Consider the following 18,192-nt stretch of genomic DNA (forward strand, 5'->3'; position numbering starts at 1 on the left):
ATTTATGTACATAAGTAGGTACATATTTGTAATTCGTCATCGCAGCTAAATATTAACACATTTTGAGAATTATTTCAAATTTACTTTTATCAAGGGATATTTAAATTGTAGATATATGTACATATGTATAATATTAGAACTACTTCGGGCCCTTAAATATCTCTTATTTCATCGTCAATGCAAAATTTTTACATATTAAAACATATTTTATTGAATAATAGCGTTGAGTATATTTTAATAAAACTAATAGTGTAATATTAGTAATAACACATTTAGTTATGATCAGTATATTATGTATGTATGTTTGTGAAATGTACTTAAACATTTCCCTTGAACAAATGATTACAGTTTCAATTACTTTTAGTTTTGCTTACTTTTCATAGGATCCTTTCATTCATAAGAAATTTTTTGTCAATAACTGCTTAAAATATTTTCTGACACTATTTTCTGAAAATTAAAATTATTATGTTTTATTTTGTTAATTTTGCAATTCATATTTTTTTTCTTAAATTTAGTATGACGTCAATGTCTATATAATGAATGTACCGAATTTAATTATACAAAATAACAATGAAAAAGTATTATAAAACGATGTGAACACATGTTTGGTGGAAATTTTAAAATCGAAATGATTTTCATTTTCTTGAAAAATTTTAGAAAATAAATTTATTTTTTCGCTACTATAAACCTACTACGTAAAGTGAATATTCAAAATGTAAAATATATATGTATGTATACACCAGTTAAAAATACAATACAAATGTACAAAATATAAATGTAAGAAAGTACATAGTGGCGCTAGCGACGTCAGAATATGTTATGTACTTTTTTGTTTTTTGTTTATTCAAGCCAATGACTGATGTTACATAAAATAATCGTCGCATAACTAATATCAATGCCAATTTAATTAAATTTAAATTAAATAACTTAAATACATGTTCTTATGTATGTGCAAGCATTTCCATTAAAAATTATTAGTAATAACTCCTTTCTTTTCAGTTGTAACTGATCTAAGATAAATTAAAATTAATTGAAAAATTCAATTTGCATACAAACACATAAACCTGTACATATTCAGAAAATAATAACTTCAAAATTCAAGCGAATGCATGTGCTAAATTTTGAATCGTAAAATAATAAGTACATTAAACGATTATACTATACTTATCCAGACAAAAGTACATACATATGTAAGTATGTGCTCACGCATAGAGGAGAAAATTTTAAAGTTTACATTTTTAATTTAACGAAATAAAACAGTGTTGTTTGTTTATTTAATTAAAAAAAATTGTTTTCTGTAAATGAAAATTAGGTCAAGGGGGCAAAGTTCATTAAAAAAATTAAAATTAATAAATTGTATGTAAACAAAAATTTATTCTTAGTGAGAATTTTAAATAAAATCGTAATCTCAGTTGTAAATTATTTCATGAAAAAAAGTATTTATAAACTCCTTTTGTTTGTTAAATTTCTTTTATTAAAAGATAAGAATTATTTAAATTTAATATGGTTCCATTTTTTAAATTTTTTCATTTTTCAAATTGTCACATACATACATACACATATACATACTTAAAAATAGTAGAAAATCTATTGAGTACTTTCTTTGACTATGGTTTGATTATATTTAACGCTCAAACAATAATGAAAATTTACATTAAAAATTCACCTTCTACGTTCCAAACTAGTATTCATCAAATAAAAAAGTGTAAGTTTTTCAGTAAGCCCAAAGTTATAGTTTGTAAAGTACGTAGTACATTTCTCTTTAATAATTAAATTCTTTTTAAATAAACTATAAATGAAATTCTGATTATAATTCTTAATTAAGAACTATATTGGCCCATTTACATACATATGTACATATACATTTGTACAAATATCTTATTGTTAAACAACAAAACACAATCTTACAAATAATTAAGTTTATAAGCATAAGATCACTTTTTATATCTTACTAATATAGATTTTATATTGAAAAGAAAATTATAAAATCAAAATAAAATTTTGCAAAGGCGATTTTATTAGTATATTGAACTTTATTTTTCTATTGATATTTAAAATAATAGTTATTAATTATTCAGAACGGCAGCATAACATACAAAAAAGAAAATAACCTGTGTGCTCTATTTCAATTTATAAATCTATATTTAGTTCTCAGTAGTTGGAGATTATTGAACCTAAAATTTTATTAAATATTTAAAATTGTATTAAGTGTTGAAGAATATTATGTCTTTTTCGTAATAATACATACATATTATTATTTATGTATAATAGTATACTAATTCTTTAATTTGTATCATTTCAAATTGTCTACTGTGTGTATAGCTATAAAATTATATAAAGTAGGTACTTACATGACTTTACAGAGTTTAAATAAAAATAATTTAAATGATTAATGATTTGAAAATCTCAGGAAATGTTTAAAAGATTTCTTTAAATAATGTGAAACGATGAAACTATATTTAGCTGAAAAATAATTTTGACACGTTAAGAAATGAGGAAAAAATTCATATATTAAAAATAGATGAAAGTCAAAAAAATTAAATATAAAAAATGCATAAAATATTTAATACTTAATACTTGTACATTTAATAATCTACAGTTTAAAAGTAACAATTCTACGATATTATCTATATTACTTAAACATATTGGTCAAAAGTATTTTTACAATGTTTGTTAATTCAAAGTTGTTTTTGCATCTTATGTAACCTTGTTTAAATTTTTTTTTTAAAGGGCAAAATCGGGAATACAGCTACCAGAATTTGGAGGTTATGCTACTGGTATATTTTATTTGGATGAAGAGACTCATCAAGAAGCTGAAAAAGAGTTCGATGAATTGGCTAAAAGTTTAAATTTAAAAATTCTCAACTGGCGTACCGTTCCAACAAATTCGGCAGCAATTGGGCGTGTTGCACGTAAAAGTGAACCTTTATCTCGTCAAGTTTTTGTTACAAGCGAAGAAACTGATAAAGATAAATTAAAACGACAAATTTTCGTTTTACGGAAACGTGCAACACATGAACTAACAAAAGAAGGACGCCGTTTTTATATTTGTTCATTATCAACAAAAACAATTGTTTACAAGGGACTATTCACCTCTGACCAACTATGGGAATATTATACGGATCTATTAAATCCTGAATTTGAAACATATCTAGCATTAGTACACACCAGATTCAGTACAAATACATTCCCATCATGGGAAAGAGCTCATCCGTTACGTGTTTTAGCACATAACGGTGAAATAAATACTTTACGTGGTAATGTAAATTTAATGAGAGCTCGTGAAGGTGTTATGAAAAGTCAAATATTTGGTAGTGAACTAAAAAAATTATATCCAGTGGTTGAGCCTGGTCTTTCAGATTCAGGATCATGTGATTGCGTATTGGAATTTTTGACTATGGCTGGTCAGAGGACATTACCAGAAGCTGTTATGACAATGGTTCCAGAAGCATGGCAGAATGATAAAACCATGTTACAAGAGAAACGTGATTTTTATCAATGGTCTTCATGTGTAATGGAACCATGGGATGGTCCCGCTTTAATATCATTCACTGATGGACGTTATATTGGTGCAGTTCTAGATCGTAACGGATTACGTCCATCACGTTTCTATATTACAAATGATAATATATTGGTAATGGCATCTGAAGTTGGTGTTTATGATGTTGATCCATCAAAAGTTATATTAAAAAGCCGTTTAAAACCAGGCCGTATGTTATTGGTTGATACACAAGAAAAGAAATTTATTCAAGATATTGAACTTAAAAATAAAATTGCCAGAGGTAGACCACATTCTCAATGGATTAAAGAAAAGGTATAAAATTTTATATTTTTTGTGCATATAATTATTTAACGCTATATATACATACATACCTTTATTACATATTTGTACATATACATACATGTATCGATTAAATACTAACCATAAAATATTATTTTTACTTTAATTGCATTTTTATATTTTGAAATCATACTCATATTTTTATATTTCATTTAACATTTCTCATCAATCAAACACATATAATGTAATATTAATTTTGCTCTACTAAATTGTTTGTTGTTATATTTTATATCTTTAACCTATCAACTAAATTGTTTCAAATTCTGTGGGTCTTTGTCAGATGGTAAGTTTTGTAAATGTGCTTTATAAGTATGTTTTATCTATTTATTTTTAATTATTTAATTGCTAGTACAAATTTGGTGCCTTAATAGATTATAAACCTCCTAAATATTTTTTATTAGCTAATAACTTATTAATTAAATGAATTATCTTTAACCTTCGAATAATATACTGTGAAAAATCTTAAAATATTATTTTACTAACAAGGAATTCAGAATTTTTTTGCATGAAAAGAATTTATAAAAATTTCTGGGGATTCAACGAATTAAGTAAGTGAAGGTTAAAGTTTTCTGTTGCTTTTAGAGTGTTTTTACAGTTACAATTTTGTTTTTGTGCGCTTAATCAGTATCGTTATCTACAGAAATCCACAAATTTAAATTAAAGTTTTCGGACAACGAATTAAAATTTGTTTTTTAAATAAATTATGTGATATTAAATGTTTTTTTGTATCAAGAAGAAATTTATCTTGCACTAAAATTTTTGCAAATTGATACGCATCTTAAATTAATTATCTCATAAGTTGTAGAAAAGCCATAATGAATCTATTTTTAAGCAACCTTGCATTTTTAATTCCTAGTATATTTGCTATTTATGTGTATTGAAATTGTACTTAAAAATATTAGTATTAGCAGCTTGCAGTTCCCTATCAGTTCTTAATGAATATACAATCATATTTGTTGCTGTTGATTAAGCATAAAATAAAAAATTATTACTTAATCGAAAAGTGTAAAATTTTGGGGCCTACGCAAGCTTAACAATTTACGTAGTTGCGTTTCTTGTGCAATATTGCAAATGGTTTAAGTCAATATACGTAATATGTGAAATTAGAAATAGTTGCTATTAATTTTTGTAACCATATTGTAATTTAAAGCATAAAAGTCAGCTTTAGCGAAAATTTTCTTTCGATTGAAGATTTTATTTGAGCTATAAAGCTAAATACTTTGTAAAAAATCGATTTTTTTTGGAATGTCAAATATTATACAAATCCTACGGCTATTCGTAGTTTACTCGCTTCTTAATGCTATTTTGGCAACTAATTTTTAATTTTTTAACTAACACATTGTTACCATCTACATTAATTTTTCCCATTACTTTAGATGTCTCTTGATGACTTTCGAAATGCTGATTTATTAAATAACAAAAATGCTATCAACGGTGTAAATGGAACTATTGAAAAAATTGATCCAAAGAAACGTGGAATATTTGATCCAAGATTGTCATTATATGGTTATACTACTGAAACTGTTAATATGCTTTTAATTCCAATGTTCAAGAATAAGTAAGTAATAATAATGAAAATATTTTTAAATTTATAGAATTTAAATTCAGTACTCGTACATATATATTTAATTGAAGGAGGAAAATTATTCTTTGCATTTTATATATTCTAGGAAAGAAGCTCTTGGATCAATGGGTAATGACGCTCCTTTGGCTTGTTTGTCTAATTTCCAGCCGTTGCCCTATGAATATTTCAAGCAGCTTTTTGCTCAAGTTACCAATCCACCAATCGACCCATTCCGTGAAAAAATTGTTATGTCTTTGCAATGTCCTCTTGGACCCGAGGGAAATTTACTTGAACCGTCAGCTCAGCAAGTACACCGAATTTGGTTACACAATCCAATTCTAAGTATTCCAGATTTAGAAATGCTAAAACGAACATCATATCGGGATTGGAAAACCAAAATTTTAGATGCAACATTTCCATATCAAGAGGGAGTTGAAGGATACTTAGATTGTTTGAGACGTATATGTCTGGAAGGGCAGCAAGCTGTTGAAAATGGTCATCAATTATTAGTGGTATCTGATAGACAAGGTGGCCCCGATCGGTGTCCAATATCGTCGTTATTAGCTTTGGGTGCTTTACACCATCATTTAATTGAAACTCGTAGCCGGATGAAGGTTGGTATTATAGTAGAAACAGCTGAAGCTAAGGAAGTTCATCACGTATGCGTACTTTTGGGTTATGGTGCTGATGCGATATGCCCGTATTTAACTTTTGAATTGGCTATGGCATTACGCGACGAAGGTGTTATCGATCAAAACATGTCGGATAAAGAAATATATGCAGCGTATTCTAAAGCAATTGATACTGGTATTTCAAAAGTTATGGCTAAAATGGGCATCAGTACTTTACAGTCATATAAGAGCGCTCAAATATTTGAAGCTGTAGGGTTAGGTCCTGATGTTATCGATACCTGCTTCCGTGGTACTCAAAGTCGTTTGGGTGGTGTTACCCTAGAAATTTTGGCTAAAGAAGGACTAGAACGTTTTAAATTAACTTATGGGGATTTATCACCTGATCAAAAAATTTTGCGTAATCCAGGTCAATATCACTGGCGCCATGGTGGAGAACATCACATAAATGAACCGGCTAGTATCGCTTATTTGCAAGAAGCCGCCGCTAACAACAATAAGAGTGCTTATGAAAAATACAGAACATCAGCTTTGGATAATGTTGAAAAATGTACATTACGCGGACAGTTATCTTTTGTCACTGATAGACAAAAAATAGATATTTCTGAGGTAGAACCTGCAAGTGAAATTGTTAAAAGGTAAATTTGTTAGTTAATTAAAAATAATAAAAATAATAATTATACTTTCTTGTTTGGAAATTATACATACGTTTATTAATAACTTATATTTAGATTTGCCACAGGTGCCATGAGTTTTGGCAGTATTTCATTGGAAGCGCATACAACACTTGCAATTTCAATGAATCGTATTGGTGGCAAAAGTAACACTGGTGAAGGTGGTGAAAATGCTGACCGTTACATGGGTAAGTCATCAACAAAAAACAAAACAAAGAAAAAAACAGTAGGACCATTTTAATTCATACAATAAGATTGTGATCATCCTTTTTAAAACCTATACATTAACCATTTCCTCATGTTGCGTAAACAAGGACGTACGAAGTATACTTTGATAATACCGTATATTATTTGAATTGCTACGTACTGATGCGAAAGTGAAATGAGTTTCATCTGCGGATTCATCTCCTGCGGAATGCGGTTTCTTGTGTTATATACTTTAAATAAAAATATTAATTACAAATTTTATCAATTTTATTTTTTGTAATACAGATCAAGATCCAGAATTTAATAAGCGATCAGCTATTAAGCAAGTAGCTTCAGGCCGATTTGGAGTTACAGCTGCATATTTAGCTAATGCTGATGATTTACAAATTAAGATGGCTCAAGGTGCAAAGCCTGGTGAGGGTGGGGAACTTCCTGGTTATAAAGTGACAAAGGAAATCGCGGATACCAGGCACTCTGTTCCTGGTGTTGGGCTAATTTCACCGCCGCCCCATCATGATATCTATTCCATTGAAGATTTGGCTGAATTAATTTACGATTTGAAATGTTCAAACCCAAAAGCCAGAATAAGCGTTAAGTTGGTATCGGAAGTAGGTGTTGGTGTTGTTGCAGCTGGTGTCGCTAAAGTAGGTTTTCCAACAAATACCTTTAGATTTTCTATGTATATTTCAATTTATTTGTACACAAATAATAGCCGATTAAAAAAAGCTTTGTAACATAATAATATAATTGTTATTAACTTTAACATTTTAAATTTAATAACTTTAAATTTCAAATTGATGATGTCAGTTATGTATATTTTACATTGCGTTGCATTTTTAGGGTAAGGCTGAGCATATAACAATATCTGGTCATGATGGCGGTACTGGGGCTAGTTCATGGACTGGTATTAAATCTGCTGGATTACCTTGGGAATTGGGTATTGCAGAAACCCATCAAGTTTTAGTATTGAATAATCTTCGCTCAAGGTAAGACATTTCCATGAAGGAAATTTTTTTTGTAAACTAAGAAAAAAATTTAGTCCACACTGTGTTTTTATTCAGATCGTGATGACATTGTGAATGAAGGATGCTATAAGGGTTGTCAAGCTTTAGAAATTATAAGACAACATCTAAATAAACATTAACTATATAAGATAAAAGTTGCGACATTTAATCACAATCTTTCGGTGAGATGTGATTTAAACACTATTTAGGAATTAAAACGAAAGGAAGAGAAAATTAAAAAAAGAAATAATTTTTTTCCAAATATTTTGTATAAAAAAATTGTATCCAACCTTTTATTATCCTGTGAATTCCAAATCGTTTTTGATTTTGATATGTGTAGAATATATTTAGAACAAGATATGCTACTCAGAGAACAGATTCAAATATTAAAAAAATTAAAAATTAATGTATTATGCCAATGGATGCTCTCGCAAAAACTGAAAGAAATGAATCTCATCTGAATGGCTGATCTGAGAATATATTATGAAAAGTGTAATTAGGGTTGCTTCGATATGAATGTTAGATATTTATAAGCCCTGATATCAAATTGTAGCCCTACATGTTATCAAAGTTTTCTTTTCGTGTAACCAAAAAAAAAATTAGAAAATATATATACAAAAATGACTTCCTTTGTGTGCGTTCCTTTGAAAAATGGCCAGCCGAGTTTCGAATTCGTAATTTGCTTTTTCTTAATTATTTTTAACATTTTAAATAAGTCAAATTCTAAAAAACGTTTTTTTCTCCCCCTGTTCTAAATAGAGTCGTCGTTCAAGCAGATGGTCAATTGAGGACTGGATTCGATGTTGTGGTCGCTGCAATTTTAGGAGCTGATGAATTTGGTTTTAGCACAGCTCCATTGATTGTTATGGGTATATTATAAAGTTCTTTTATTAACTTTTTTTTACATTATATTTTGTATATTTAAAGGTTGTACCATGATGAGAAAATGCCATTTGAATACATGCCCAGTCGGTATTGCTACACAAGATCCAGTTTTACGTAAAAAATTTGCTGGAAAACCCGAAGATGTTATTAATTTCTTCTTTATGTTGGCTGAAGACGTAAATTTAAATATAACAAAAAATAAATTAAAAATAAAATACCTTTAATTGTTGCAGATTCGCCAAATTATGGCAAATCTTGGAATAAAGAAATTCCAAGACTTAATCGGGCGTACTGATTTGCTTAAACCGAAGGACAAGTGTGCTCCAAAAGCTAAACTTTTGGATTTATCACTACTTTTGAAAAATGCATTAGAACTTCGTCCAAATACAAACATAATTGGAGGATCAATCCCTCAAGACTTTGGGTTAGAAAAGCGAGCTGATAATGAGTTGATTTCCAAATCGCAGCCAGTTATTAACGGTACCCAAAACTCGGTAAACATCGTCTCCCGAATTAATAATGAGGAACGGGCTTACACATCTACTTTAAGTTATCATATTGCCTGGTAAAATTTTGATACATAAATATTTTTAAATAACACATTATATTAATTTTATTTTGACTTTTCAGTAAATTTGGTGAGAGTGGTTTGCCAGATGGTCGCAGTATTAATATAACTTTAGAAGGCTCAGCTGGGCAAAGTTTCTGTGCTTTCTTAGCTAAAGGCATTAACGTCACATTAACAGGAGATGCGAATGATTACGTTGGAAAAGGTTTGTGTGGAGGGACTGTTGTGATTAAACCCCCTTCAACAGTGCCTTTTGAGTCTCATCTGAATGTTATTGTTGGAAATGTGTGTTTATATGGTGCCACTGCTGGTAAAGCATTCTTTAGAGGAATTGCTTCTGAAAGATTTTGTGTTAGAAATTCCGGCGTAGTAGCTGTTGTTGAGGTAAAATATTATTTTCATATTAACTTAACAAAACATTAAAATCAAATATATTTTAAAGGGCGTTGGCGATCATGGTTGCGAATATATGACTGGTGGTCTTGTGGTAATTCTTGGTTTAACTGGACGTAATTTCGCAGCTGGTATGTCAGGTGGAATTGCGTATGTCTATGACATAGATGGAAGTTTTAAACCCAAGGTTAATCCAGATATGGTAGATTTGTTGCCCCTAGAACATGAAGAAGATGTCAAAGTTGTCAAGGACCTGCTTGACGAATTTATAGAGAGAACTGGATCAGCTGTAGCAAAGCAAATTGCAGATAATTGGTCTGTAGAAAAAGCTAAATTTGTTAAAGTTTTCCCACATGAGTATCAACGAGCTTTGAAGGCATTAGAAATTGAAAAAGCTGAGAAAGTTTCAAACAAAGCTGTCGCAAACGGTAATATTCCACATGAACCTACCATTCAAGACATTGAAGAAGCTATTCGTGATATCGAATTAGAAAAGAAAAAAGTTGATCAAATACTTGATAAAACCCGTGGATTTGTCAAATATAAGCGAGAAACTGCAATGTATCGAAATGCTGGTGAACGTCAAAAAGATTGGGATGAAGTGTATAATTTCCCACATGTTCGGAAATATTTAAAGGTTCAAGCAGCACGATGCATGGAGTGTGGTGTTCCATTTTGCCAATCGAATGTGCACGGTTGCCCCTTAGGAAATATCATTCCAAAATGGAATGATTTAATTTTCCATGGGCAATGGAAAGAGGCTCTAAATCAACTATTGCAAACAAACAATTTCCCCGAATTTACAGGCCGCGTTTGCCCGGCGCCTTGTGAAGGTGCTTGTGTTTTGGGCATTTCTGAGCCTCCAGTTACAATTAAAAATATTGAATGCGCTATTATCGATCACGCATTTGAAAATGGCTGGATCAAACCAGAAATCCCTACAAATCGCAGTGGTAAGAGAGTAGCTGTTGTGGGATCAGGACCTTCTGGTTTGGCAGCAGCCCAACAACTAAATCGTGCTGGTCACTTAGTAACTGTATTTGAAAGAAATGATCGTATTGGTGGACTCTTGCAATACGGTATACCAACCATGAAGTTGTCCAAAGCAGTTGTGCAACGACGTGTGGATTTAATGGCTGCTGAAGGTATTGAATTCAAAACAAATGTTCATGTTGGAAAAGATCTCAAAGCTGAATCTCTTTTAAACGAGTAAGCATCAAATTTCCATGAATAAAAAAAAATGTAAATTTTAAAAAACTTTTCAATTCAGCTTCGACGCGGTGCTTCTTACTACTGGAGCTACCTGGCCACGTGATTTGCCTTTGCCAAATCGTGATCTTCAGGGTATTCATTTTGCAATGGAATTTCTTGAATCTCAACAAAAGAAGCAATTGGGTGGTAAACAAGACAACATTTCAGCTGAAGGCAAAGATGTTCTTATTATAGGTGGCGGTGACACCGGCTGTGACTGTATCGCTACTTCGTTGAGACAAGGAGCTAAAACGATTACAACATTCGAAATCTTGCCTACTCCCCCAAATACGAGAGCTGGAGATAATCCTTGGCCACAGTGGCCAAAAGTATTCAGGTAAGTTATCGAAAATTCCTAACATTGATTTTATTTATTAATTTATTGCATTTTGCATCACATTTTATAAAATTTTATGATAAATAGAGTTGATTATGGTCATGAAGAAGTCAAAGTTAAATTTGGAAAAGATCCAAGGCAATATAGCACAACAACAAAGGAATTTATTGGCAAAGATGGCCATATAACTGGTGTTAATACAATTCAAGTTGAATGGACTCAAAGTCCAAATGGACAATGGAGTATGAAGGAAGTCCCTGGAACAGAAAAGTATTATCCAGCTGACTTGATATTGTTAGCGATGGGTTTCCTGGGACCTGAAAAGACTGTTCCAAATGAATTAAACTTGGATTTAGATAATCGTGGTAACATTAAAGCTGTTAACGGTCAATATGGGTCGTCTAATCCAAAAGTATTTGCGGCTGGAGGTTAGTTTGACTTTATTTTTATATTAAAATTTTTTCCCAAAACATTAAAATTAAGATGTATAATAACATTGAAATGTTAATTGCAGATTGCCGTCGCGGTCAATCTCTTGTAGTTTGGGCAATAACAGAAGGCCGTCAAGCAGCACGTCAAGTTGATTCGTATTTAACAGGCCGTCCAAGTGGATTACCTGGTCCTGGTGGTGTTATTGATCCAGCAAGGTCGCCATAATTTGTTTTTATTTAAAAACTGATATTTTTACATACAACTTTGTGTTTATGATTTAAAACATACACATTCACTTTTAAAATGTAATACGTATATTATATTATATTTAATTATATATTTTTTTAACAAAAACAAAAAATCAAATAAAAATTTTCATACAAATTCAAGAGTATAACACTAAAATAAAACTTCACTCATTGAAACAAATTTTTTTAACGATAATTTTATATATTATTTAGGTCTGTATGAGATAATTTATTTTTTGAAATTAAAATTGAGTATTATTAGTAAAAAAAAAAACTTTAAAATCACATTTTTGTTATAAATTATGTACGTTATTAACCTTTATTACATTTGAAGAAAAACAGAAATTTAAAATTTCGTTTTGATTTCAAAATTGATTTTATTAGAATTTTATAAAAAAAAAACACTTTCCTCAACATTGATAGAACATGTTATTATGTTTTTTAGATTAATACTCAATTCAGTAACTGGTTTTTTAAATACATGTTATATTAATATACAATAATATATAATGCAATTTATATTCATGATTATTGTTTTAATAAACTTACACATTTCATTACAATTTATATAATAAATTAAAAAACAAACATATTCATAATAAATAATTGTTATATATTATAATCGCTTTTAATTCAAAATTAGAAATACACAAAAAACTAAAAATAATTGTATTATTTTTTTTGCATACATTTTTTTTTTGATTTCTCTTTGTTTTTATAATATAATTTTTTAGATAATAGTAATTTTTTTATATTTCCATCTTATTAAAACAAATTTTAAATTTAACATAAAAATCTATATATAGATTTTCATATGCATTTTGTTTCTCTTAAAAGCCTAATTTTAAATTTTGTTTAAAAAACGCATATCATATTATTACATTAAATAAATATTTTTAAAATATCTGAAAGAATTTAATTCGAAATAGCATAATTTGGAAGAAAAAAGAAAAACTTTATATGATAAAAATATTGCTTTTAAACATTACATATTGTTTACATAACCATTTATTATCTTAATTATGTAGATTTTTCATATAGATATTATAAATACAATTCGTTATGGAAAAATCAATTATTTAATGAAAATTATTTAGATTTAAAACCATATATTTCAAATATAAATTAAAAAAGTAAGTCGAAATAAATAACGCAAAAAACCAAAATAAACCAATGTGTTTTTGTCATAATTATAATTAGGTTAAATAATTTTTGATTCAATTATATATTTTTAATTATATGAAATATTTTATATAAATTTATTACTTTCATTTAGTAAATTACTATAAATCAACTGTCGTTATTCTATAATATTTTTAAGAATTTATAATTGATCAAAATTTTATATTTGTTTAATTATTATTTTAATTTATTTAAATGTTAATTTTATATTTTAATAATTCATTTTAGTTTAAGTTAATTAAAAATTATTCGTCGATATTTTAGTTTTTAATACAAAATATTTTGTCTTTTTGATTATTCGTTTATGATTATACAGTGTTTTTCTTGATATATTGTTATTTGTGTTGAGTTAAATTGTTTATTGAATATTTATAATTTTTCAATGATTGATGAGTTGCTAAACTATATATAAAATATATACTTTTAGTCCATTATGTTTTTATTATTGAATTTATATTAATAATTGTTGCATAGACATAAATGTGGATAGATATATTATATATATACATATATATTAGATATTATTTATATATATATATATATATATGTATATAATTTATATATATATTATATATATATAATTAAAGTCAATTACAAGCACATCCCAAAGTCAATATCGAATATCATAAATTATTTTATATTCGATATAAAATAATGATACAAAAATTTATCAGACAATAATTAGAATTTAAGATAAATATTAAAAATATTTACAAATTATAAAAAAATCAAAAATACAGATATATAATTAAATAAAAAGTAACAGACTAACAAGTGCAAACTTTCCAATTTTTATGTACTTCTTGTATAAATAAGGTCCATATTATATCATATATATTAAAAATAAACATTATAGTCATTATATTATTTATTTATATTAAAAAGTTACGTAAAAATATGCATAATCAAAATTGGAATATATACATTGTTAAATAATTATATTATAAATCTTAGAATTTGAATGTTTTTAATTTTCTTGCATAATTAACTATTATGATGTTAAAAAAAATTAATAACGTTTTAAACATAAAAAAAAACATTTAAATTTACTTTAAAAAAAAACATTTCAAAAACTACTATAACCAAATTTAATTATTATTATAAAACAAAATTTAAAAAAAAAAAGTATTGTTAAAAAATTGGTATATTTACTTATTAAAACAGGTATGTATAAACATAATGTAAGAAATTTAAATTTTTAACAAAATTGTTATGATACATAAATATCAATACATATTTTTATTTTAAATGAAATGTTTAAATGAAACGCTTAAATTGTGTCAATGCGATATAATGTTATTAAATGTTATGAAAAACAAAAATTATTTCAAATTGGAAAATTAATATAAAAATGCTATTGTGAAAATTTGTTCAAAAAATATTTTAATTGAAAAGTTACCTATGTATGTATATAGACTTATATTTAAGCATATACATATATATTTATAAAAATAATAAAAGATTATTGATTCTGTGGTATGTTTTCGTCTGAAATTTTATTTTAACTTTATTTCTTCAAATAAACATGTATATGTACTCAATTTCTGAAGGGAGTTAAGTAAGAATTCATAACATCAAAACAAATCTCAGTGGCAAACATTTTTATAATTTCAAATCATGCACAATTGGATAAATATTTTACAGGTAATATATTATTTGATCATCTATCCAAGTATGTAATAGCAGAATAATGGAGATTTTTTTTTTATTTATCAAAATTATTTATATTAGCTACCAAAATGTTGAAAATGTTGAAAGTATGCAGACTGGTGACATAAAGGAGGAATAATCTTATAATTTTTCTTTTTTACTAATTTTTAAAATATATAAATAAAAGGTTAAAAAAGATTAAATTTGTGTTTGACTTTACCATTATACTCGTTAACACACTAATATTTTTTATACCTTTTTTTATTTCTTAGAACATTATTTCTGATTTATTTTTATAAACCTTCGAACACAATATTTTGTGTTATAGGTTTTAATATACATACTTATAATCTTAAACACCTTTATGCAGTTTCCTAACAAAATATGACAAATTATTGAACTTAATAATCTGTAATCTAGATGACAAAATATATCGAAAGTGTTTGCATGTTATATTTTCTTTGTATTTATGGCCCTTAATGATGATCGGCGATGCGAATGAAATTTTTAGCGAATATAAATTTGTAGTATTATGATGAGCGAACTCGCCTAAATTTTAAGCGAATGAGCATTCAAATCTGTCGAATGAAAATTCTAGGTGACAAACTTGGCGAATGAAGCCAAAAATCATAATAATGCATAATGAAAAACACTTCGAGCTCTTAAATAAATTAATGGACAACAACCCCGTAATTGCTAAAGGATAGAAAAATTCAATTGTTTTTGCAAAAAAGGAAAAAAACAATGTACAAAAGTATGTGTGGTGTTAACCTTATTATTTTCGGTAGAAGTCGAATACATTCGTCGATTATAATATATAATATTCGACTCACCTAGCAATTTGCTTCGCCGATCATAATAAGCGTATATATGTACATACATATTTAACACGATTTTAAATTTCTGAAGGCCCAATAAATATAAATTTTCTATAAAATGCTCCTATTAAAATTTATTTTACATCTGTGCTATATTTAAATTTTCACCATTTACATCTTTGAAAATAAAGAAAAAACCCTTTCAAATTTATTCAAAAAAGTCCGTAAAAAGTTTTTTTTATAAAAACGAATCACAGAAGAAACTTTCAACTTATGTCTGCCTGGCTGTATTCTTCAATTGAACAAAAGAGATGGGCGGTTTTCATTTACTCAGTTCTAGAATAGTTTTAGCTTGTACGTTCGAAAATTCACGCTACATACCCTGCAAATATAGATCGTTCGGAAATTACTGGCTGTAATAAAGAAATGTTAGAAATGTAGCGCAGACCTCTAGTATAAATTTTGTCGCTGCCTCATGAAATTTTTTTTTTTAATTTTAAAATCAAAAAAAAATTTAAATTTCAAAATGGCAGATTTAGATATTGAAGGGTTATTAAAGTAAGTATTTTCTAAGTCTTCAAATCCTGTTAAAATTTCCTTATTTTGCAATGAATTGGAAAGCGCAAAGTATTGGGATACAATTTCATAAACAATATCATTTCTGTTATTTTCGAACGACTGATTATTTAAAAGTTTCCGAATTTGTAGGCTGTGTAAACAAAAAAAAACTTAGCTAAAGTTTTTGCATACTGCTTAACGCTGCGGTTTAGAAAATTTTAGTTCTAATGTAGAACTTTAAGCGCAGCGTGCATAACCCCCATGTTTAGTGAATACTATCGAGCAAATTGCTACTAGTGTTCACGCGAACATATCCCAAAATAATTTTAACAACCATAAATGTTGAATATTGATGATAAGAAAGAGCTCTTTACTCTGATCTAGGTACATATATAGTGCATTACGTATCGTGGTTAAAGTATAACTACTATTTTCCCAAAATTTCACACTTATCTTATAGTATATTAACCATAGAATGGCATACTATAGAAACTTAATTCATATAAAATATTGCATAAAATTGGGCTTTGCGAAAGAAATTTTTAAAAGTAAATTTATGTATAAAATTTCATAATTCGAACAGTTAAACAAAAAAAAAATATATAAACAAGAAGGAGAAAAATAATTGCGCATCCTTTATAGAAAAATTGCGCATTTTTAATTTTTCTATATAACAATTTATCAATAAAACTTTTATATTGCACTTAATTTGTTGGTAATATGGTACTTGAACTTTTACCAATTTTAAGATAACTTTTTTTTTTCCCATATAAAAGATGCTGTAAACTTTTATACAAATTTCAACTCTAGCATTTCTTTTATCTTTACTATACACCCAAGATTCAGTTGTGTTTTAAAGCTTGATAAGGTAAGTTTTGTTTTTCATATTATCTTTTATTATAATTGTAAAATAATATATAAAAAAAAAATAAAAAAAAAAAAGATAAGTATGTAAATAGTAAATTTCTATTCTATATACAAATAAAATGAAAAAGGACATTAGACCCGCTTTATTAAATTTACTCAAAAAATATTTACTCGCGTTGGTGGATATTAAAATTTATACATCTACACATTTGTCTATATAAAAATTTATTATAATAAATATAAATTTATTTAATAAATTATTTTAACAAAAAAAAAAACAAGGAAGTAAATGAAGAATTTTTTTAATTAAGTTACATGCATATATAAGTACGTGTGGTTGTATATAAATGTAGGCAATTTATTTAAGGCACAAAAAAGCAGTGTACATTTCATATACTTGTGCATCTATGTAATATATGTAATCAACTTTTATTACGAACAAAAAAAAAATAGAATAAAAGTCAGTAGGACGTTCAAATAACGTGCACCCACTAATCTATTTTTGAAGTATACATAATTTATCCTTAAATGAAACCAGACATTATTTAAAAACCGCCTATATAATTTATTTGTGATGATTTCTAAATTTTTACGCACATATGTACGTAATTCCTTATGGTACGTGTTGATATGTCTTTAAGAGCTTTCGAAATGTATAGGAACTACAAAAATAACACTTTAAAAATACATGAAGACCACAATATACTAATACGAATTATTAAATTTTTTCTATATTCAACACATATTTTCGGCAATATAAAGGTTTAAATTTTTCATCAAATTATTGAATTACTGAGTGTTTTTAATTTGATGAATCATTATAAATTATTTAAGTAAAATGATGGAACAGTCAAACTTTTATAGCAATTATTCAATTTATTAATATTTGACAATATTTTTTCAAACTCAATAAAATAATTGGTTTACTCATAATGCAAAAAATGCATGTATTTTAAATGTTACGGTCTTATTTTGACTGAAGTGTTATAGACCCTTGGCTACAGTTATAGACTCTTGGCTAAGACCGTCAAACGATCATTTTTCATTAGGTAAAGCTTTTGCTGGTTTAATTTTTTGAAAATAA

General features: G+C 27.4%; 1 protein-coding gene and 1 long non-coding RNA gene across 2 annotated transcripts in view; both read left to right on the plus strand.

The window, feature by feature from the left end:
• The window catches only part of LOC129610451 (uncharacterized), a 52,748-nt gene extending 40,618 nt beyond the window's left edge, over window positions 1-12,130 (plus strand). Inside the window, exons 4-17 of the mRNA XM_055523044.1 lie at window positions 2,731-3,814; window positions 5,218-5,399; window positions 5,512-6,672; window positions 6,766-6,896; window positions 7,201-7,559; window positions 7,756-7,901; window positions 8,679-8,788; window positions 8,847-8,980; window positions 9,038-9,369; window positions 9,435-9,756; window positions 9,815-10,974; window positions 11,036-11,353; window positions 11,441-11,781; window positions 11,868-12,130. Coding sequence (XP_055379019.1) covers window positions 2,731-3,814; window positions 5,218-5,399; window positions 5,512-6,672; window positions 6,766-6,896; window positions 7,201-7,559; window positions 7,756-7,901; window positions 8,679-8,788; window positions 8,847-8,980; window positions 9,038-9,369; window positions 9,435-9,756; window positions 9,815-10,974; window positions 11,036-11,353; window positions 11,441-11,781; window positions 11,868-12,010 — 5,923 coding nt within the window. The 3' untranslated portion in view covers window positions 12,011-12,130. The remainder of the gene's footprint in view (window positions 1-2,730; window positions 3,815-5,217; window positions 5,400-5,511; window positions 6,673-6,765; window positions 6,897-7,200; window positions 7,560-7,755; window positions 7,902-8,678; window positions 8,789-8,846; window positions 8,981-9,037; window positions 9,370-9,434; window positions 9,757-9,814; window positions 10,975-11,035; window positions 11,354-11,440; window positions 11,782-11,867) is intronic.
• A 1,616-nt stretch (window positions 12,131-13,746) lies between these two features.
• On the plus strand, window positions 13,747-15,068 carry LOC129610452 (uncharacterized). Its single transcript, XR_008697091.1, has 2 exons — window positions 13,747-14,859; window positions 14,947-15,068. It is a non-coding gene; the product is annotated as an uncharacterized LOC129610452 (long non-coding RNA).
• The last annotated feature ends 3,124 nt before the right edge of the window (window positions 15,069-18,192 follow it).

Source organism: Condylostylus longicornis, unplaced genomic scaffold (assembly GCF_029603195.1).
Source record: "Condylostylus longicornis isolate FDR11 unplaced genomic scaffold, ASM2960319v2 ptg000044l, whole genome shotgun sequence".
NCBI lineage: Eukaryota > Metazoa > Arthropoda > Insecta > Diptera > Dolichopodidae > Condylostylus > Condylostylus longicornis.